The 18,299-nt window shown below is 32.9% G+C and overlaps 1 protein-coding gene across 2 annotated transcripts in view; it reads left to right on the plus strand.

Moving 5' to 3' along the window:
- The window catches only part of LOC142319085 (TIP41-like protein), a 40,239-nt gene extending 23,804 nt beyond the window's left edge, over positions 1-16,435 (plus strand). The window contains exons 6-7 of one of the 2 annotated variants that reach the window (XM_075355970.1): positions 12,608-12,752; positions 16,220-16,435. In XM_075355970.1, the coding sequence (XP_075212085.1) occupies positions 12,608-12,700 (93 nt within the window). In that variant the 3' untranslated portion in view covers positions 12,701-12,752; positions 16,220-16,435. The remainder of the gene's footprint in view (positions 1-12,607; positions 12,753-16,219) is intronic. The other variant, XM_075355969.1, reaches the window with a different exon arrangement.
- Positions 16,436-18,299: the final 1,864 nt, after the last annotated feature.

The following is an 18,299-nucleotide window of genomic DNA, read 5'->3' on the forward strand; positions in this document are numbered from 1 at the left end:
GAATCTTTCAATTCAAGGAACAACTTCAATATGTTGCCAAGAAGGCTGTTGTTACCTTTTTTGGAATTCATAGAGTTATCCATCCTGATTGGGGATTGAATTTTTGTATCATGCGTACCTTCTACAAGGGTGTAAGTGAGGCTATTTTGTTATGCTGCACCTGTCTGGGCTCATCGCATGATCTTTAGGTGTTATAAGGACATTCTCTTGAGAGCCCAGCATCTCCTTCTGTTGGCTGTTGTCAGCAGTTACAGGACTGTACTGCGGTAGGCAGTCTGAGTTATTGCTGGCATTAAGTCTCTAGATATTCTTGCCATAGAATGTAAGGAACGTTATATTTTCAGACAGGATGGTCTTCTTACTTTGGAATGTATGTGAGAAATTGAAGACCAGGCTTTTACATCTGGCAGGCCAGGTGGGATGACTCCCCTGTTGGTCGTTACATGCATGGCATGTTTCCAATTGTGTCTGATTTGTGCACGGTTAGGTGAATTTCGCCCAATCTATATATTATGCAATTCCTTTCTAGGCATGGTGCTTTTCAGGAGAGATTGGCAAGGTTTCATTTAGTTGATTCAGGTCTATGCCCGGATTGCTGGGTTGGTGACACAGTGGACCATGTCCTCCATGTCTCTTCCTGGTATGAGGCTGAACATACCAGAGTAGTTAAAGAACTTGAGAGAGTGAACTCCTTTCTGGATCTCTGAGTTAATTGGAAGGTCTGTTGGGAATGGTCGATAGTGTTTGGTTTCCTCTGTTTCCTTGCATTACGTAGATCAGCTTGGATTAGATGGAAGGTGTCTAAATGGAGTAGGATCCTGGATGGCTAGGGTTTCGGCTGAGACATTTTATTAGCCAGGGATAGGTGTTTTGACAGTGAGCCTCAGTTTTATTCAAAAGCAATGATTGTTGAAGTTGAGTGGCAGAGCTGCTGTCGGTGTGGGGAGGGGGGTGACTGTGCTACCGAGGGCATGGTTGTCCATGCAGCTGTGAGGTGTGGCATTATCTTGCTGAGAGCTGTCTTCAAATGTGATGGAGTAAATGTCACATGGTTAATTTAGAGCAATAGTTGTCAAAGTTGGGTGGCAGAGCCACTGTTGGCGGGGGTTGAATGCGCTACCGAGGGCATGGTAGTCCATACAGCTGTGAGGTGTGGCACTGTCTTACCAAGGGCAGTCTTCAGGTATGATGTTTATAGTGGGCGATGGGATGTCGTTTGTAATTTCATTGTTACGTATAACACATTTTGAACGGTATGAGTTTAGCATTGTATTGACTAATTACTTAGTCAATGGTTGAGAAATTTAGTCACAAGCGTTGGTATTAAAATTGGACTAGGCGCGGGGTTCATGCTTCTGCGAACTTGGTTAGTTAGTTCATAGGATGATATTGCAGGAAAAGAAGAGTGAAGATGTCCAAAAGAAGCCTAAAGTAAAGGCACTGGCTGAGATAATAATTTTTATTGATGTAAATGACTGCCGAGGCATTTGCAGTGGTAGCATCCCAAGATGTAATCAGTTAGAGGGTCTAAAGACAACCTCCGGTAAAGCCCTTCAGGCTCAGACCAGAGGGGGTGGTGTGGTGACCAGAATTGCCACAAGGTGGGTGTTGTCCTCAATGGGGTTGGGATGTTGGTATCATTGATCATTTGTTTTGTCTGCTCACAAAAGCTTTTCTTACTTCACTTTCGGTTGAATTTAACTAATGGATTTAAACATTTCCTTTTAGGCATCATCAAATTACTAAGCTAAGTTTGTACACTTCTCAATGATAATATTATCTGAAATTTCACTAAACACTATGATCTGAATTCACTTCCTGTCAAGAATCTTTTATAGTTTGCACTTCAATCTTACCTTATGCACTTTTAAATTTAAACTGGAAGCATCTAACATCTTACACCTTCTTTTATATTATTAAAGAATTTTTGAGATCTTCTCTACTGCAGGAATGCTTCAGAATATTTTACAAACATTTTGAAAATTCCAAATTGGTCTAGAAGTTCCAATTAAAAAAAGTTCTGTAATGTTGTGGAATGATCTTGAATACTCCAAAATGTTCTAGATTAGGAAGTTCTACAAATTTCCAAAATGTAACAAATGTTCCAAAATTTTAACCTTTTATAATGTTTTAAGATTTTCATCCCTCACCTCTCTTGCAGTGGTTGCGGTAAGGATGTCTAACACCCACGGTATTTTTGCTTAGTTAGTGAGTAATAATTGTCCAAGATTGGTTGAAACTGGTTCTGTGGTTTAGGAGGGGATGTGGAACAAACAAACATATATGTACATGCCCACATACATTTATATACAATGACTTTTATTTATATTATAAGATTATTTATGTTTAAAGTTATTATTATAAAATTAAGCTATATTATAAGATGTGGAACAAACAAACATTTATACATATGTACCCACATACATTTATATAAATGACTTTTATTAATATTATAAGATTATAATTTTTTTGATAATTCAGTTTTAATGTTGAAATTTTTAATTGAGTGTATTAAAAAAAATATTGTTTGTTTTTAATAACTGAAATTTGTTGACATTTTTTCTAATGGTTGTGTTAATATGGCAACCATTTTAAAAAATTACTGTTACCTCTTGGTAGAGGACTTTTTTTTGTAGCACTTTATATTATTTAATGTAATTATGAGAGTCACAATCAACAATGGAACCCACCGGGTTGGTCTAGTGGTGATTGCATCTTCCCAATACAGCTGATTTGGAAGTCAAGAGTTCCAGCATTCAAGTCCTAGTCAAGTCAATTATTTTTACACGGATTTGAATACTAGATCGTGGATACCGGTGTTCTTTGGTGGTTGGGTTTCAATTAACCAAACATCTCAGGAATGGTCAAACTGAGACTGTACAAGACTACACTTCATTTACATTCATACATATCATCCTCATTCATTCTCTGAAGTATTATCTGAACGGAAATTACCGAAGGCTAAACAGGAAAAAGAAAGAAAGGTCAGCAATGGAAAAGTTGTTTGAAAACTAATATTCAGAAAAATATTAAAAAAATTCCATCATGAACCATTTTTTGCCTAAATAAATTTTTTTAATATTCTCAGAATTGATAATCAATATATTTTAATCATAAAATGTTGAATAAAAGATTAGGCCTGTGTTAATTTTTTGATACTTTATTATTAGTTTGGTTATATGGAATGAATACAAGTGGTGTTCATAATTTTGGTTTGATACTGTAAGATGAGTGACTTCTAAGATGATGTAGTATGATTAATTAGAGTGACTTAGGTTGTCATTTTTGTCAAGCTATTAGCTAAGGTGATAACTCGCTCATTCCTACTTTCTTTCACTCTACTGAAATAAAATAAGTCAGTTGCAATTAGAACATTATGTTGTTAGGTTTTGTTAATGTTAAATAGTTTTCTAAACCTTCTATATTGTTTTAGTTTTCTTTCGTTTTTTGAAGTTATTTTATTTGTTCTTGTGTTTTTATATTTCTAAATGGCTTCAAAGCGTTCTTTTAATTCACCTAATAACTTTTTTTTACATTTGCGGAGAGTTTGTGGTGAAGAAACAGCAAAGAAATATTACAGACTTTGTTAAAAAAAGTTTACGATGCCTATTTTGGGGTAAAACTTGGTGACCAAGATAAAATGACGACCCTTTCTTTGTTTTGTTTACTTGTGTGGAAGTGCTATGCAAATGGACAAAAGGTAAGAAAAAGTCTTTTTGGTTTGGAGTACCAATGAGCTGGAGAGAACCATAAAATTGCAGTAGTGATTGCTGCTTTTGTTCTTGTTATGTACAAGAGTTTAATCTAGAGAATAAGAAAGAAATTGTGTATCCAAATTTTTATTTGGCAATACACTCTGAACCTCACAGACCTGGTGTACCTGTACCTTCAATTCCAGAAAAACTAGAAGATACTGAATAACTTCAAAGCAGAGTCGCAGGATAATGACGATGTTGATTTTATTTCTGGTAGTTCCGAACCAGAACTTTTTTCACAGCATGAAGTGAATGAATTGGTTAGAGATATAAGTCTTCCTAAAAATTTAGCAGAACTTTTAGGATCTAGATAAAAGATAAAAAACATACTGGCCCCTGGCACTTCTTTCTCATTGTACAGAAACAGAGAAAAGGTCTTTACTCCATACTTTTCTGAAGATGGAAGATTAATTTATTGTAGTGATGTTCCTGGTGAAATGGAGCAATTGAACATAAAGTATGATGTGAATCAATGGAAACTGTATATTGACTTGTTCAAAAGTAGCCTCAAAGCTGTTATTCTTCATAATGGTAACAAATGTCCTTCAGTGTCGACAGGACACTCCATGTATTTGAAAGAATGTTACGAGAGTTTCAAATTAGTTTGTCTAAACTGAAATATTGCAGTTATGAGTGGATAATATGTGGTGACCTAAAAGCAATTTTTATGCTTCTTGGGCAGCAGGGAAGATACACCAAATATCCCTACTTCTTGTGTGAATGGGTCAGCTGGAACAAGAAGAACATTGGACCAGAAAAGAACAGACACATAGGGTATTATTAGAACCTGGGAGCAAAAATGTAATGTGGAAAAGATTAGTAGATCAATGAAAAGTCCTATCTCCACTTCACATCAAACTGGGATTAATGAAACAATTTGTAAAGGCTGTATCTAAAGAAGGAGAATGTTTTAAATACATATGCCATAAGTTTCCACAACTATTAGTAGCCAAAGTGAAAGAAGGCATTTTCACTGTCCAGATTTGTAAACTTTGTAAAGATGAAGTCTTTCAAACCAAAATGGAGGACATTAAAAAAGAAGCATGTAAAGCATTTAAAGAAATTTCTTAGGAACAATAAGGACCCAAATTTTAAGTGTATAGGGGAAAACGTATAAATGAAATTCCAAGTCTTGGTTTGTTTGATGAGCTTGAAGGTACATTTTTTGTATTCTCATATTGATTACTTCCCCAAAAATCTTGCTGCTGTAAGTGAAGAACAAGGTGAAAGATTTCACCACGTTATAAAAGAAATGGAACACAGATATCAGGGAAGGTAAAATGTGAATATGATTGCAAACTACTGTTGGTACATCCATAGAGATGATATACAAGCTGACTACAACAGAAAATGTAGCCTGAGAAGTGTTGAAAGGAAAACAAAAAGGCTGTACAATTCTTTGTAGAGGTAAGAAAATGTACAAAAATCATTTTTTTAAGTAATATTTTTTTACAAATAAAAGTTTTCCATGAGGAATACATATATACAATATGCCTTTTCCCTTTTTTTTTTTTTTTAATATTATGAAAAAGTCTTATGATAGAAAAAAACAGTGGCCATATCTGAATTCAGCACGCAAAATAACATAAAAGTCAGTTATCAGATTATATACAACTTTCAAATGCCCTTAATTTTGTTGACCTGTATAATTTTATCATTTCATTTATGACTGGTTGTAAAAATGATAGACTAAGAAAGAAGAAATGCTAATGAAACTTCTGGTGATCTTGGCTTTCTGTTAGTAGTAAAACATAGTTGCCTTACATTGCTCCACACTAAAATGGTTGTATGAAGTACAATGCTTGTGTTGTATTCAATTCTTATCTGAAGGGACTGTACTCATTTCTTGTTAGAGCTTCATCCTGTTTTAATTTGTCCCTTTTTTTTTAGTGTTTTCGATTGTATTAGTTGAAATAATGTATAATTATGATTCATAAGGGACTTCACAACTTGAAAAACATATAAAAATTTATTGAGATTACTTACAGAGCTGGTCGAGATCTCATTTCATAAAAATTATCATGTTTTTCACCCAACATTCACTTTAGTTCGACATGGCTTTCATTTGTTATCTGGCATACATCCCACCTGAAGTCGATTTCATTCCAGACTGTAACCAGGCATTACCTCTGCAGCTGCATTATTAATTTGAAATCTTAGCTTAACAAGAACTGCAGGCAAAGGTTGTACACAAATCTTATCTTTAATGAAATCTCACAAGAAAAATGTTGAACCACGGTTAGTTTTGGAGGCTTCAAGTGCTGTTGTTTAAGCAATAGTTGTAAACAGTCGTTTCTGGAACACCAGTCTCGTATGATGCATGTTGAGTTGATTTCTTCAGACTACACACAAAGCTTTCTCAGAGTTGTTCCACAGCAGTTTCAGGGACATATGGGTTTCCTAGTGATTTTGTATGTTTAACAGAAAGCCTTTCTCAATGAAGGGGTTAGTGTTAAAAGTAAATTTTATCCCTACTAAGAGGTTTCTTACCATACTCTATGACAATTATGTTAAAACTGTAGTTGCTAACTGCAAATCATGAAACCAAAACAAACAGCGAGCATGTTCTGCATGTGTAAATGTATCCATTCTTAACAACACTGGTGACAGTGCTGCTGACCAAATTCAGTACTAATGAACTGTGCAAGTCAAAATTTGATGTGTTTTGCTATGAAATGAGACCTCAATAGAATCTGTAAGTTATCTAAATACACTTTTATAGGTTTTTAAAGTTGTAAAGTCCTTTTTGAATCACCTGGTATTACAATGCTACTAAAAAATTTTTTTCTATTAATAAGGTTATCGAAAATTGAAATTGCATTTCTGCAGAAGTAGGTGAAAAACGTACTTTGTGACAACTACTATTGTATGGTAAGATGTAAGTATATATGCTGTTTAGGGTGCGAATATTGGTATTTAGATTTTATAAAATTTTTTAACCTTTGCCAACTTATTGTAAAACAACTTGCCATTACCCAGGGTTAATTTTTATTATACTTAAATTTAAAAAAAAAAAATAAAAATTATTTTACTTATTAGTTATTACCACCAAGAAAGTGTTACAAATCTTCACTATGGCAAAGCCAGTGAAGATTTGTAAGATCTGTATCATTTTTAGAAATTTATCAAGCGTATTTCTCATAGATAAAAATTTTGTACATAAATTAATAATGTATAAGTAACAGAATAGTTAAATTTTTCATTAGAATTCAAAAACATTATTTTTGTTTGATTTTAAATAGAATTATGAATTGATAAGGTAAATGTAAATATTTCCAGAAATCTAGTTTATATTCATAAACTACGGAAATAAAACATAAATTGGTCTACATTCTTGATACATCACTATGTTGTAGCAAAAAATTAAAAAAGCAACATCATTTTCATGTTGCTCCTTTCTCGCTTGTCTTCCTTTATTTGGCCTTGGGTATGATAGTGACTTCCACTGACATAACTGAGTTTTGGTTTCCAAGTCCTACCTATACATCCAAGCTTTATATTTGTCTTAAGGAATTTAGAATTATGATTAGTGCCTTCCTACATTCCTGTGCAATGTCAAAACTAATTCTTTCTGTTCAAGTGAAGAGTTTTAACATAACGTTTGTGACCATGTGAGCATTACTCAAATTGGTAATCCTGATGCCAATTTGTAGTTTCTTGGATGATCAGCCGGTAATTTTTCCATTATCAAACTGTGCGTTTGGAATTCTGGTTGTATTATCAACTTCAGTCTTGAAAGCCTGCTGAATCTTATTAGTTGTTTTTCCTTTATATCATGATGCTTTTGTTCAACACATTCTTTCATTATGCACAAAATAAAAGTGCAACAAGCACCTGTTACTCGTAACATAGGCAGTGTGGATCCTGGACAACCGATGTACTCAATGAGGTTAAAAAACATTGATACACACTAGGTACTAGTGTTGTGCTTTACCAAGTTTTACCACTTGCATTCAAATATTTTTTAGTAAAAATGTATGGTCAGATACTTTTTGGATCAGAGGTTGTGTTTACCCAGCGACTAGTTGTTGCTAGAGCTTTTTTAGATATTAGCAACATTTTTATTTATTACAGTATTACTAAAATATTACTTCAAAGAAATATTTGTAATTGTTTGCATGCACACTAATCTTTATAAAATTAACTTACCAAATTAAAAATAGTAGTTTTATAATTCTCCTTTAAAGTTTGACTTTAAGCAGTCAGCACCAAATTTAAATTAGCTATCAGTAACCTACTAACCATTAATTTGGTACCACTTTTGTATTATTAAGAGAAATTCAAAGTATTTTTTTTTTTTTTTTTTTTTAAGAATACTTTGTGCATTGGAATGATGTCAGATACTATAATTATTACACAACAGAGTCCAGTACTAAGCAATAATGACAAGAAAAAAACTTTTTAAATTACTGTGTTTATTCGAGTACCCCTCGCCCACGAATAAGCCCTGCACCTCGATTTTCCACCCCGAAAATCTAAAAAAACAAAAATCGAAAATTTACCAGTATTTTAAAGTGCAACAGATATGATAAAAAAATACGAAAATATTCGTTAAGTAAAGCATTTATTTCATTCATATAAATTACAATATTAATATTACATTAATAATTAATTACTGTAAGTACTAGTTTAGTTCAGAATCAGTAAGCCAGTAAAACGAAAAGAAAGTATCATGTTGAAAGGATCATTTCAATACACGTTTTAATATGGGATTTTATTTTTAATTAGTCACTGTCAATGTCTGTAGAAGAGTTACCGGTAGTCTCCACGTTAATCTGCCAAAGGTGCCAAAGGTACAGGGACTGCTTAAAGTCTTCACTACCATCAAGTTGATTAGATATTCCGCATTTTTTAAACCTTTCCTTACTAATTCTGTGGAAATACCTTCCCAAGCATCTTTAATCCAAACACAAATATGGTTAAAATCTGGGCGTTTGATTCTTCCTGTAGGCGTGAGAAAGAAACTTTAATCAGCCATCCATTTACTGTACAGTTGTTTTAATGCAGATTTTAACGGTTTATTAATGCAGACATCTAGTGGTTGCAATAGAGATGTCAATCTGCCTGGAATTATTACTTGATCTGTCATACCCTTTTTTAAAATGTCTTTCACTTTATCAGTCGTATGCCTTCGATAACTATCCATTACTAGTATACTGGTATTTTTTTTATTAAATAAATATTCTGATCGCTTTTGCCATACACACCTGATCCGATCTAAAATTAAGGTTTCATCCATCCAACCTGATTACTGTTCTCTGATAACAACTCCATTTGCCTGTACGGTAAGAAGAGTTTTTTTTTTTTTTTAAAACAATGTACGGAGGTAATTTTGATCCATCAAAAGTAATGCGAAGCATAACATTACACCTATGTTTTTCATTACCACCAGTGCGAATCGTAACACTTTTTTCACCTTCTTTGTTTACGGTTTTGTCAAAAATGGTATTTCAAAATATACGGGGGTTTGATCAGCGTTTCCTATTTGAGAAGGTAAATAGCTTTTATCTTTTCTAAGATTTATTATGTATTTGTGAAAATGTAATATTTTTTGTTCATAAGCGTCTGGAAGTCGTTGAGAAATGGTCGTTTTTCGTCTTATTGACAAATTATTTCGTGCAAAAAATCGTGTTATCCATCCACGGCTTGCTTTAAAATCAACTTTATTCAATGATTTAGCCATTTCACGAGCATATGATCGACACATTTCTGTCGTGACAGCATAACCGCATTTCCTTTTTTCCATAACAAAGTCATACAATTTTTTCTATGTCTGTGTATTTTGGTTTTACGCCACGAAAAGCCCTTTTATTACCAGTGACTTTCACAAGAAGTTATTTCTTCTTACGCCAGTCTCGCTTTCATCTACGTCAAATTTTCTACCTGCTGCCCGATTTCAAAGCTTTACGCTGTCCTTTTGTACTCATTTTAATGCCATAATTAAAATTAATCACCGTATTAAACTTTACAAGATAAACTAAACAGATAAAATGCACATAACCGTCCACATATACAAACAGTGCAATGACTGTGGCGAATAGACAAGACGACGATGTATAACTGATACTGTAACTGTAGCGTCATTAGAATGTATTCTGTACAAGCGGCATCCGGTATGGATAAACGAAAGCCTAATGTAACTATATTTATGTGACTGAATTTAGGTACTTCTAAGAAAACGTTTACTTTACATAAATTATCCTGGCCAAAGGCTATGTTTCAAGTAAGCCCCGCTCCCTTATTTTTCTCTCCAATTCCAAGAAAAAAAGTGCGGGGGGTACTCGAATAAATACGGTATCCGTATAGACAGTTGATTTTTTGTAAAAATTTCTTGATATAAGACAATATATTGGAACACAAACAAAACTTTCTGTACAAAGTTAAAAAATTGAAATCAGTCTTGTGGTGAAAATTAGTCTGTACATAGAGATACTTAAAAGAAATTGTTTTGCATTATATTATAACAATCCAATATTAAGTGATGAAGATAGAAAAATTTGTGATTTGTGAAAAAATCTTCACATTTTATAAAAAGTAATTCTTTATTTAAAAAATTGTTCTCTTTAATTTATCCTGTAAAACTTGCTGTTAACTACTAGAAAGGAGCATATTTTATAAAATAAAACAGAATTATTTTTTGTGATTGAGGTAAGTGGATGTGGTTTGTGGCATTTTTCCTACTACTTAATGAAATTATTGATTTTTGGGCGGCAATTTAATTACTTTTTCACGTGTAATTAATTCTACCTGTTATTTAAAAAAAGTTCTATAATCTCGGGAATTAAAAATACCACCTAATTAAATTATTTCAATTAAAGTATGTTATTGCTTCTCTTCTCATATTAAATGTTCAAATTGCCCTCCCTCTTCCTCCATTTAGTAATACAGATGCTGCTTGAAAGCTTCTGCCACATTGTGAAAAGTTTCTGATGAAATCTTCCTCAATCCATTCTATCTCAATGCATTACCTTAATTCGAGAGAAGTTGGCCATTGAGCTATAAACGCACCATCTAACTGGAAAAACACATCTTCTCTCATGAATAAAAGATGCCTATTTGATCTATGAGCTCTCTCTATCTCAATCAGATTGTGAGAGCTGGAGTTATCTGCTCGTTCAGCAAAGAATAGTACATATCATTACCTAAGCTACCATTAATGACAAATGGTTCAAGAAGTGTGTCACCTTCTATTCCAGTCCATTCATTTAATCATTCTAGATGCTGTGTATGACTTTCATGATATTAATGAGGGTTATTTTGGGACCAATACCTACTATTGTCTGTTAGCAACACCGTCTAAAATAAATGAGGCTTCGTCATAAAGTATATGTGTTGAAGTGAGACATAGTTACTGCTGTTAATCTCTGTCAAATTTCACGGAGTTCAACCCTCGGAAGATGATCAAAATCATCTTCAATAAGTTCTTGTATTAATTTAATCTTGTACGGATGGTGTTTATGTTTTTTTAAACTTTTTGCACTGAACACTTATATAAATTATTATTTTGTGCAGTTGCTCTTACAGATTATTGATTATTAACAGAGATTTCTGCTAATATATCCCTTCTTCAGTAGCATCATCTGTACTGACTCAATATGTCTTTTTATTATTTAAAATGCCACCAGTGCGTTGAAATTTTTCTATTACGTTTGTGATTGTGATCTTGGAAATCGTATGATTAGGATGCTGCGCATTAAATGCATTAGCTGTTCCTTTGTATACTTTTTATTTCTCCAAATAAAAATACTATTTTTACTTTTTCTTGAATTGAAAAAAACATTGCTGTTAGCTTCTTCTTTAGTAGAACTGTCTACTGACAGTATCAAGAAACAGCATTCTCCATGATGGTCTATCCTGAGCTTTCTCTTTGAAATTATAGCATGCTTGTCTTGTTAGCTACTTATTACAAAATCAACGATGAATATAAAGTTTGAAAAATGCAACTACCTTTGTTTAATTGTTGATCAGCTATTAATTGCCAACTTTGAAATAAAAATTGCTTTCTTAAATGTTTCTTATGAAATAAAATTTTAATGTTAAAAAATGGGTAAATTAAGTATTATTTTTTAAATACAATACTGTAAGTTTAATTAAAAGAAATATTTAAAAAATTTAATAATTAATTTTTTCAATTTGTGATTGCCATTTTAGTTTAAGTAGTCAAAGATTTCCAAAGAGAGAACTGGGACAATTCAAATAACAAAAACTATTATTAAAGGGGAGTATGCAAACATAGCTTTAGCTATCTGAAACAAACACGTTGTTGGCTGCTATTTTGTATTGGGTGATCAGAATTTTGTTTTAATTTTATAATTTTTCTTGTCTCATCGAGCTCTTTGAAGTGATATATCAATTGAGCATTGGTTCTGTCTAAAATTTTTGAGTTGCCCCCACCCTATGCCACCCAAAAATAAAAAAGTAAATATATGTTCATTGAAGTAGCCCCTCGGTTCAAGGTAGAATGCTGCAAACTGCTTCCAGTTATCTCAATTATAAAAAAAAATTAGAAAAGGGTGTATGTTATTTTTCAGCCACCTGGTGTATATATATATAAACATTTGTATTGTTTTGAGAAACTCTTCTTCCTTTTTTTAAGTTGTTAAAACTCAGAATTTTATTGAAAAAAAAAGAATTAATTTTAGCATATAATTTTACCACACCAATTCAGTTAACTGTAATTAAAAAGAGGGAAGTAAAAAAAAAAATAAATAATGGTGATTTGGGGCTGTCTTTTTTCATTTGATGGGTTATTATTGAAGTAAGATTAAGTTGGTAATTCTGGATTGGAAAAATATGTATTACTCAATTATTTTTAAAAATTGTATAATATGAAAATGTTATGTTAATTTCAGATCCCTCCAACTGCAATGGCAGATCAAAACAGTCTTGTACCCGAGATACCATTAAGAAGAACTGTAATTGAAAAACTTGTTTTGAAGAAATAAAATCATTTAGGCTGTTTATTTTATTTGTTTTACTATTATCTTTATCAAATAGGTGAGCTTTCTTATTTTATATTTCATCTACTTTTATATAAGTGTATTTATCTCTTATATCCCAGACTCTTTTTAACATTAAATTAAATACTATATTTTTGAAGGGTATATTTACAAAGGTGGGAGGAGGTACTCCTAAATCTATTGACTAATTCTGATGCTGGTAGTCTTCTTCAATGTTATGCAGTATTATTCATAAAAATAAAATGTTATTGCTTTTTGTGTGAATGGAACATCAGGGACAAGACAAATCATTGTATCATGAAGGAATGGCCAAAGCATGATGCACATTCATCTGGAGAGAAAAATATTGTACATCCCCCACTAGCTAACTCAGAAATGATTCTTCTACCTCCACTCCATATAAAATTAGGGGTTTTCAAAAACTTTATCAAGGCAGTGGATAAAACTGGTGCTGGTTTTTATTACTTTAAAGAAAAATTCCCTTGTGTCATTGACTAAAACCAAGGAAAGAATTTTTCTTTTGTCCCCAAATAAGAACTTTGATTAGAGATGGCCATTTAGAAAAGATCTGTTAAACCAGGTCAAAACGTCACTGTGTAGGTCACTTAAAGTGTTCAAAATATTTTAGGAAATTAAATCTCCCCAGCTACAGTAACATTGTGGTTGAATTATTACTGTTATACCAAAGTGTCCCTAAAAATCAATTTTTTGAATTCACTTTTGGATTTTTCTCTGGATAATCTTGGCACTGTCGGTTTCCATCAGGTTTAGGAATGGGGGGTTGGTGTGGTGACTGGAAGCGTCACAAGGTGGGTGTCTTTCCCTACAGGGTTGGGATTTCAGTAAAGAGCAATGAGGCCTGACTTATTATTATGAGATTTAAAAAGTTAGAGGGCAAAAGATGACTCACGTTAAAGCCCATCAGGGCTATGAGCATGGGGAGGAGTGGCAACTGGAAGTGTCACAAGGGTGTCTTCCCCTACGGGGTTAGGATGTCAGTACAGAGCATGAGGAATGCATCCAGCAGCGAATCTCAGCGTGGAAAACAGGTACCAGTGACATTAGAGTGCAACAATGTTCACGGATTTGTTGGACAAGTGGGATGTTCCAGATGTGAAATACAAAAGGAAAACAATTACTAGCGCATTTTAGGTAAACTGAATACTGCCCTTCAAGCATGTAAATTCTTATTTCTTTCAGAGTGTATCTATGTATTACAAAAAAATTGTGGGTGATTGAGAAAATTTATTTACATATTTCTATTAGGAGAGAAATTTTATTAGGATCACATATGCTTTTCCTTGAGCAAAAAAAAAAGTTTAATTTTGTTCCTTGATGTAATCTTCCTACAATTACTATATCAGACAGAAAGTTCTGTTTCTGGGAATTTTTAATTATTTCTTGCATATTATTGTTTTATGTCCTTGAAAAAAAATAGTAATTTCTACTTAATTCTTATGTGAAGGCAATTTTAGTCAGTTGTTTGTTAGGAACTGGATAGTACATTCCTTGGTTATGAGATATATCAATAAACCTGCAGCTATATTCTGGGTGTCTGAAGAAGACTGGGGATTTCAGTAAAGAATATAGTTAGTATTTTGCAATGTTTTATGCCTAATCTTGAAGTGACAACAGTTAAGTTTTAGTTTACACAGTCTCTGTCTGATAGTGGCTGCGATAGACTGTTGCACAAGTCAAGCTGTTATGAGTCTGGGTTTCAGTACCAGACCGTCACCATAAGAGAAAGCAGTGCTTGTACTGGTTCGTCAGATTCAAGATCAGTGACTGTCTTACAAAGAAATTATACGCGAGTCTATCATAAAAGTTCATGAAAAAAGCATACTGGAAGAGTTTTGATAGGGCACTCACCAGGTATACCTAAAAGAAGTGCCAAAAACACAGAAAGAATTCAACTGTCTTTCCAATAAAGTCAAAAACATTCAGTTTGCAGAATTAATCATAAAATAAGCATTCTTAAAAGTGGTGTGCATGATGTCCACAAGTTATTGAAGCTTTATGCACTGCAGCTACTCCATGAAATTAAACCTGATGATAAGCTACAAAGAGTTCATTTTGTAACATTTATTTTTTAATGACTATGTTATACTTTATTTTTGCTTATGAATACTACCTGCAGCATATTTTATTATCTGTTGAAGCAACATTTTATGTTCATGGAGTTGTAAATTGGCATTATTGTTGAGTATTGGGTTCAGAAAATCTACATGAATACGTGGGATTTGTCTGCAACTGTCCGAAAGTGAATGTTTGGTGTGGTATCATGTGTAATCAAATTTTTGGGCCTTTTTTTCATTTGCAGACTATTGTGACTGTAGCATACTCAAATATGTTTGAGAGATTTGTTCACTGGAGATTGAAAATATGGAGGCCTAATTTTCTAGCAGGATGGAGCCCCTCCACATCAAGGATGCATAACTTCTCCTTGATGTGGAGGGGCTTTTGGAAACTTGTTGTTGAGTACAGTCTGCATGACTGTACTCAACAACAAGTTTCCAAAAGGCTGGATAGGCAGAGAAGCTCCCATTTCTTGGGGACTGCAAAGTCTCATTTTGATGCAATGGATTTCTTCATTTAGGGCTACTTAAAAGACATTGTACACCAAGAAAAAACCAGCCACTTGACTACTTGCACCAAAAAATCATAGTAGCTGTGAAATCAATCCCTGTAGACATGCTTGCCAAAGTGTGTGTAACAAAACACATATACTTGTAATTATAAATATAATAAAGCAAATTTAATCTAAAAGTACTTTTTTTAAATATAATAAAGCAAATTTAATCTAAAAGTACTTTTTTAAATTAAATCCTTTTTCAGACATCTGGTATTTGTAGTGCTTAATTTTGATTGGGTGCACAACAACAGGGTTGTGCTATCAATGTTCTGTGCCTCATATGGGAGCTATTTATGTTTTATGAAATATTTAATAGCTAGTATTAATCTAATTGTGGTGAATTTGTTGATTTAATAAATCATATTAAGATGGTGATGTTTTTTAATAAAAATTATAGCTTCATGAATTTCATAATATTTATTATCTAACATCATGGAGTCTGTTTAACACGTTCTCTTCTAAACCTCAACCTAATCTACTATAAAGATAATTTTTTTCATAACATAATTGTTTTAAACATTGTCAGTATTTTTAGTTGCAAGAATGCCTATAATAAATCTATTTTTATTGTCTTTATGTTATTTATAGATTATCTCATGCTCATTCTTTATTTTAATAGACTAGTAGTATATTTGTGACCTTTGAGAGTTTAGCATTAAATTGTTTTGACTCAAAGGTAAGACTTTTTGTTTATAGCAAGGAAGGCATTTGCATTTCAGAATTTCAAATTTTATAAAATAATCTGCAAATTTATTTATGAATATTTTTGGATAAAATTTATTTTTTAAATTATCACATTATAAATGTTTATTTGTAAATTTTTAAATTATTATGTAGTTTAATTACATTTATTTATTAGTTTTTTTTTTTAGGTGACATATAAAGATAGTGCATTTGTTCTTTACAGATCATTCTTATCAATATATAGAAGTGAAACTTCACTTACTTAATTGAATGCATGTAAGTAAATAAGGAAAATTTGTCTTTGTTGTGGTTTGTTATGTTTTGTGCTGTAAATAATTTTAATATGAGCTATAATAATCGTCATTGTACTTCAGGTGTTAAAATTAAATTTTTTTTGTATTCTGTGTTCTGTATATTTAAACCTTTCTTCCTGTTGCTTACTTTTAACTATTGAATGTACTTAATATTGAATTTTTTCTGTGTTGACTATTCCTGATTAGTATCTAATCATAAGCACATTATCTACGTTGCTAAAAAAATGGGTCTATGCACATGCAGTCAACAAATAAAATCCTAGTATTTGCACAATTCATTAATCGCCTGAGTGTACTATAATAGTGTGAAAGTATGTATGTACGTCTATAAAAATGAAACTATTTAGAAAAATTTCAAAACAAACAGTTTCACGCACAAAATTATTTTATTCTGCTTTACATGGTAGTAATCTTTTATTTTTTAAGATATTTTGTGAAGGTGAGAACAAGAAAAGGAGGCACTGTTTTTCTGAGCCAAAAAATTTTGGCTTTGATTTTAACCGCTGGTAAGAAAAAACCTGGTCTTGTTCAAATTTTTATATGAGCAACCAGTCCATTCTGTTATCTTACCATCTTTGAAATTTCAGATCATAAATATCTATTTTTGAGTTATTTAATCTGTGTTTGTAAAATTGTATATTATCTTTAGATCTGATTATACAAACTTGGGACATTTTGCCATTACACAGTTGGTCTGAAAAGTTCCTGAATCTAAATTTCTGTGGTAGAAATAGAAGTAGTGTCATCTCTCGGACAACCAAGGAACTATGTAGTATGATGTCTGACAAGTGTGTGTATAAAATTTCATCATGTTTCGTCTCTCCAGTCCTGAGTTATATTCGGCTGCGTACGTTGTGCTCATATGACCATGGAATTAGAGAAGGGTGATAAAATTTTGTGTTCGACTTCAAAAATCTTTCGTTGAAACTTATTCTATGATACAACAAGCATTCGGTGATGAAGCTGGATCTTGTGCTACAACATATATCTGGTGGAAGTAGTTTAAAGATGGTAGAGAATCGTTGGATGACAACGAACAAACATCAACAGCAGGAAACCATCTACAGCTGTTCATGACAAAAACGTTGCAAAAGTGTGTGCACTCCTGCTTGAACAACCCCATCTTACCCTTCGGACCATAGCAGAAGACCTAAACATTGGTAGAGATGCGGTATGTACAATTCTAACAGAAAAAATGAACTGCCGAAAAGTGTGCTCAAGTTTCGTTCCACACTTCTTGACTGAAGAGCAAAAACAGGTGCGTCTTTCTTACGCTCAAGACTTTATTGAAACTACCGATAGCGACCTTAATTTTTTTGCAAACAATTGTATTTGGGGATGAAAGTTGGTGCTTCATGTATGATCCGCAAAAAAATGTCAATCCGCTGCTTGGTTGAGTTCTGGACCACAAAGACCGGCCAGTGAAAATCAGGCAGCAAAAATCAAGAGTGAAAACGATATTGATGAATTTGTGTCAATGAATTTGTCCCAACTAGCCAAACCGTGAATTCTAAATTCTATTTGGAAGTAATGAAACGCCTGATGCGTTGCATTTATCAAATCTGGCCCGAGTACTGGGATCCGGACTGTCTTGCATGATAATGCCCCGGCACACATGGCAACAGTTTTAACATGTTATTATGCCGCAAATCAAATTGTCTTATCCTATCTGCCCTATTCTTCTGACTTGGCTCCAGCAGACTATTTTATGTTCCTGAAACTCAAGTTGAAGATGAAAGGTCGCTTTTTTGATGACATTCCAGCCATCCAAAGGGCTTGCACCAAGTAGTTGAAGATGAACAAAGTGATTTTTCCATAGTGTTTGATGGGTTCTATCGGCGCTGCAGAGTGTATAATTAGAGAAGGGTTCTATATAGAGGGCTAATCTGAGTAAATTCATTTATCTTTAAATCTGTATTTTTCTCTAATTTATTTAGAGAACTTTTCAGACATA

The sequence above is a fragment of the Lycorma delicatula genome, chromosome 2, assembly GCF_047948215.1.
Source record: "Lycorma delicatula isolate Av1 chromosome 2, ASM4794821v1, whole genome shotgun sequence".
Taxonomy (NCBI): Eukaryota; Metazoa; Arthropoda; class Insecta; order Hemiptera; family Fulgoridae; genus Lycorma; species Lycorma delicatula.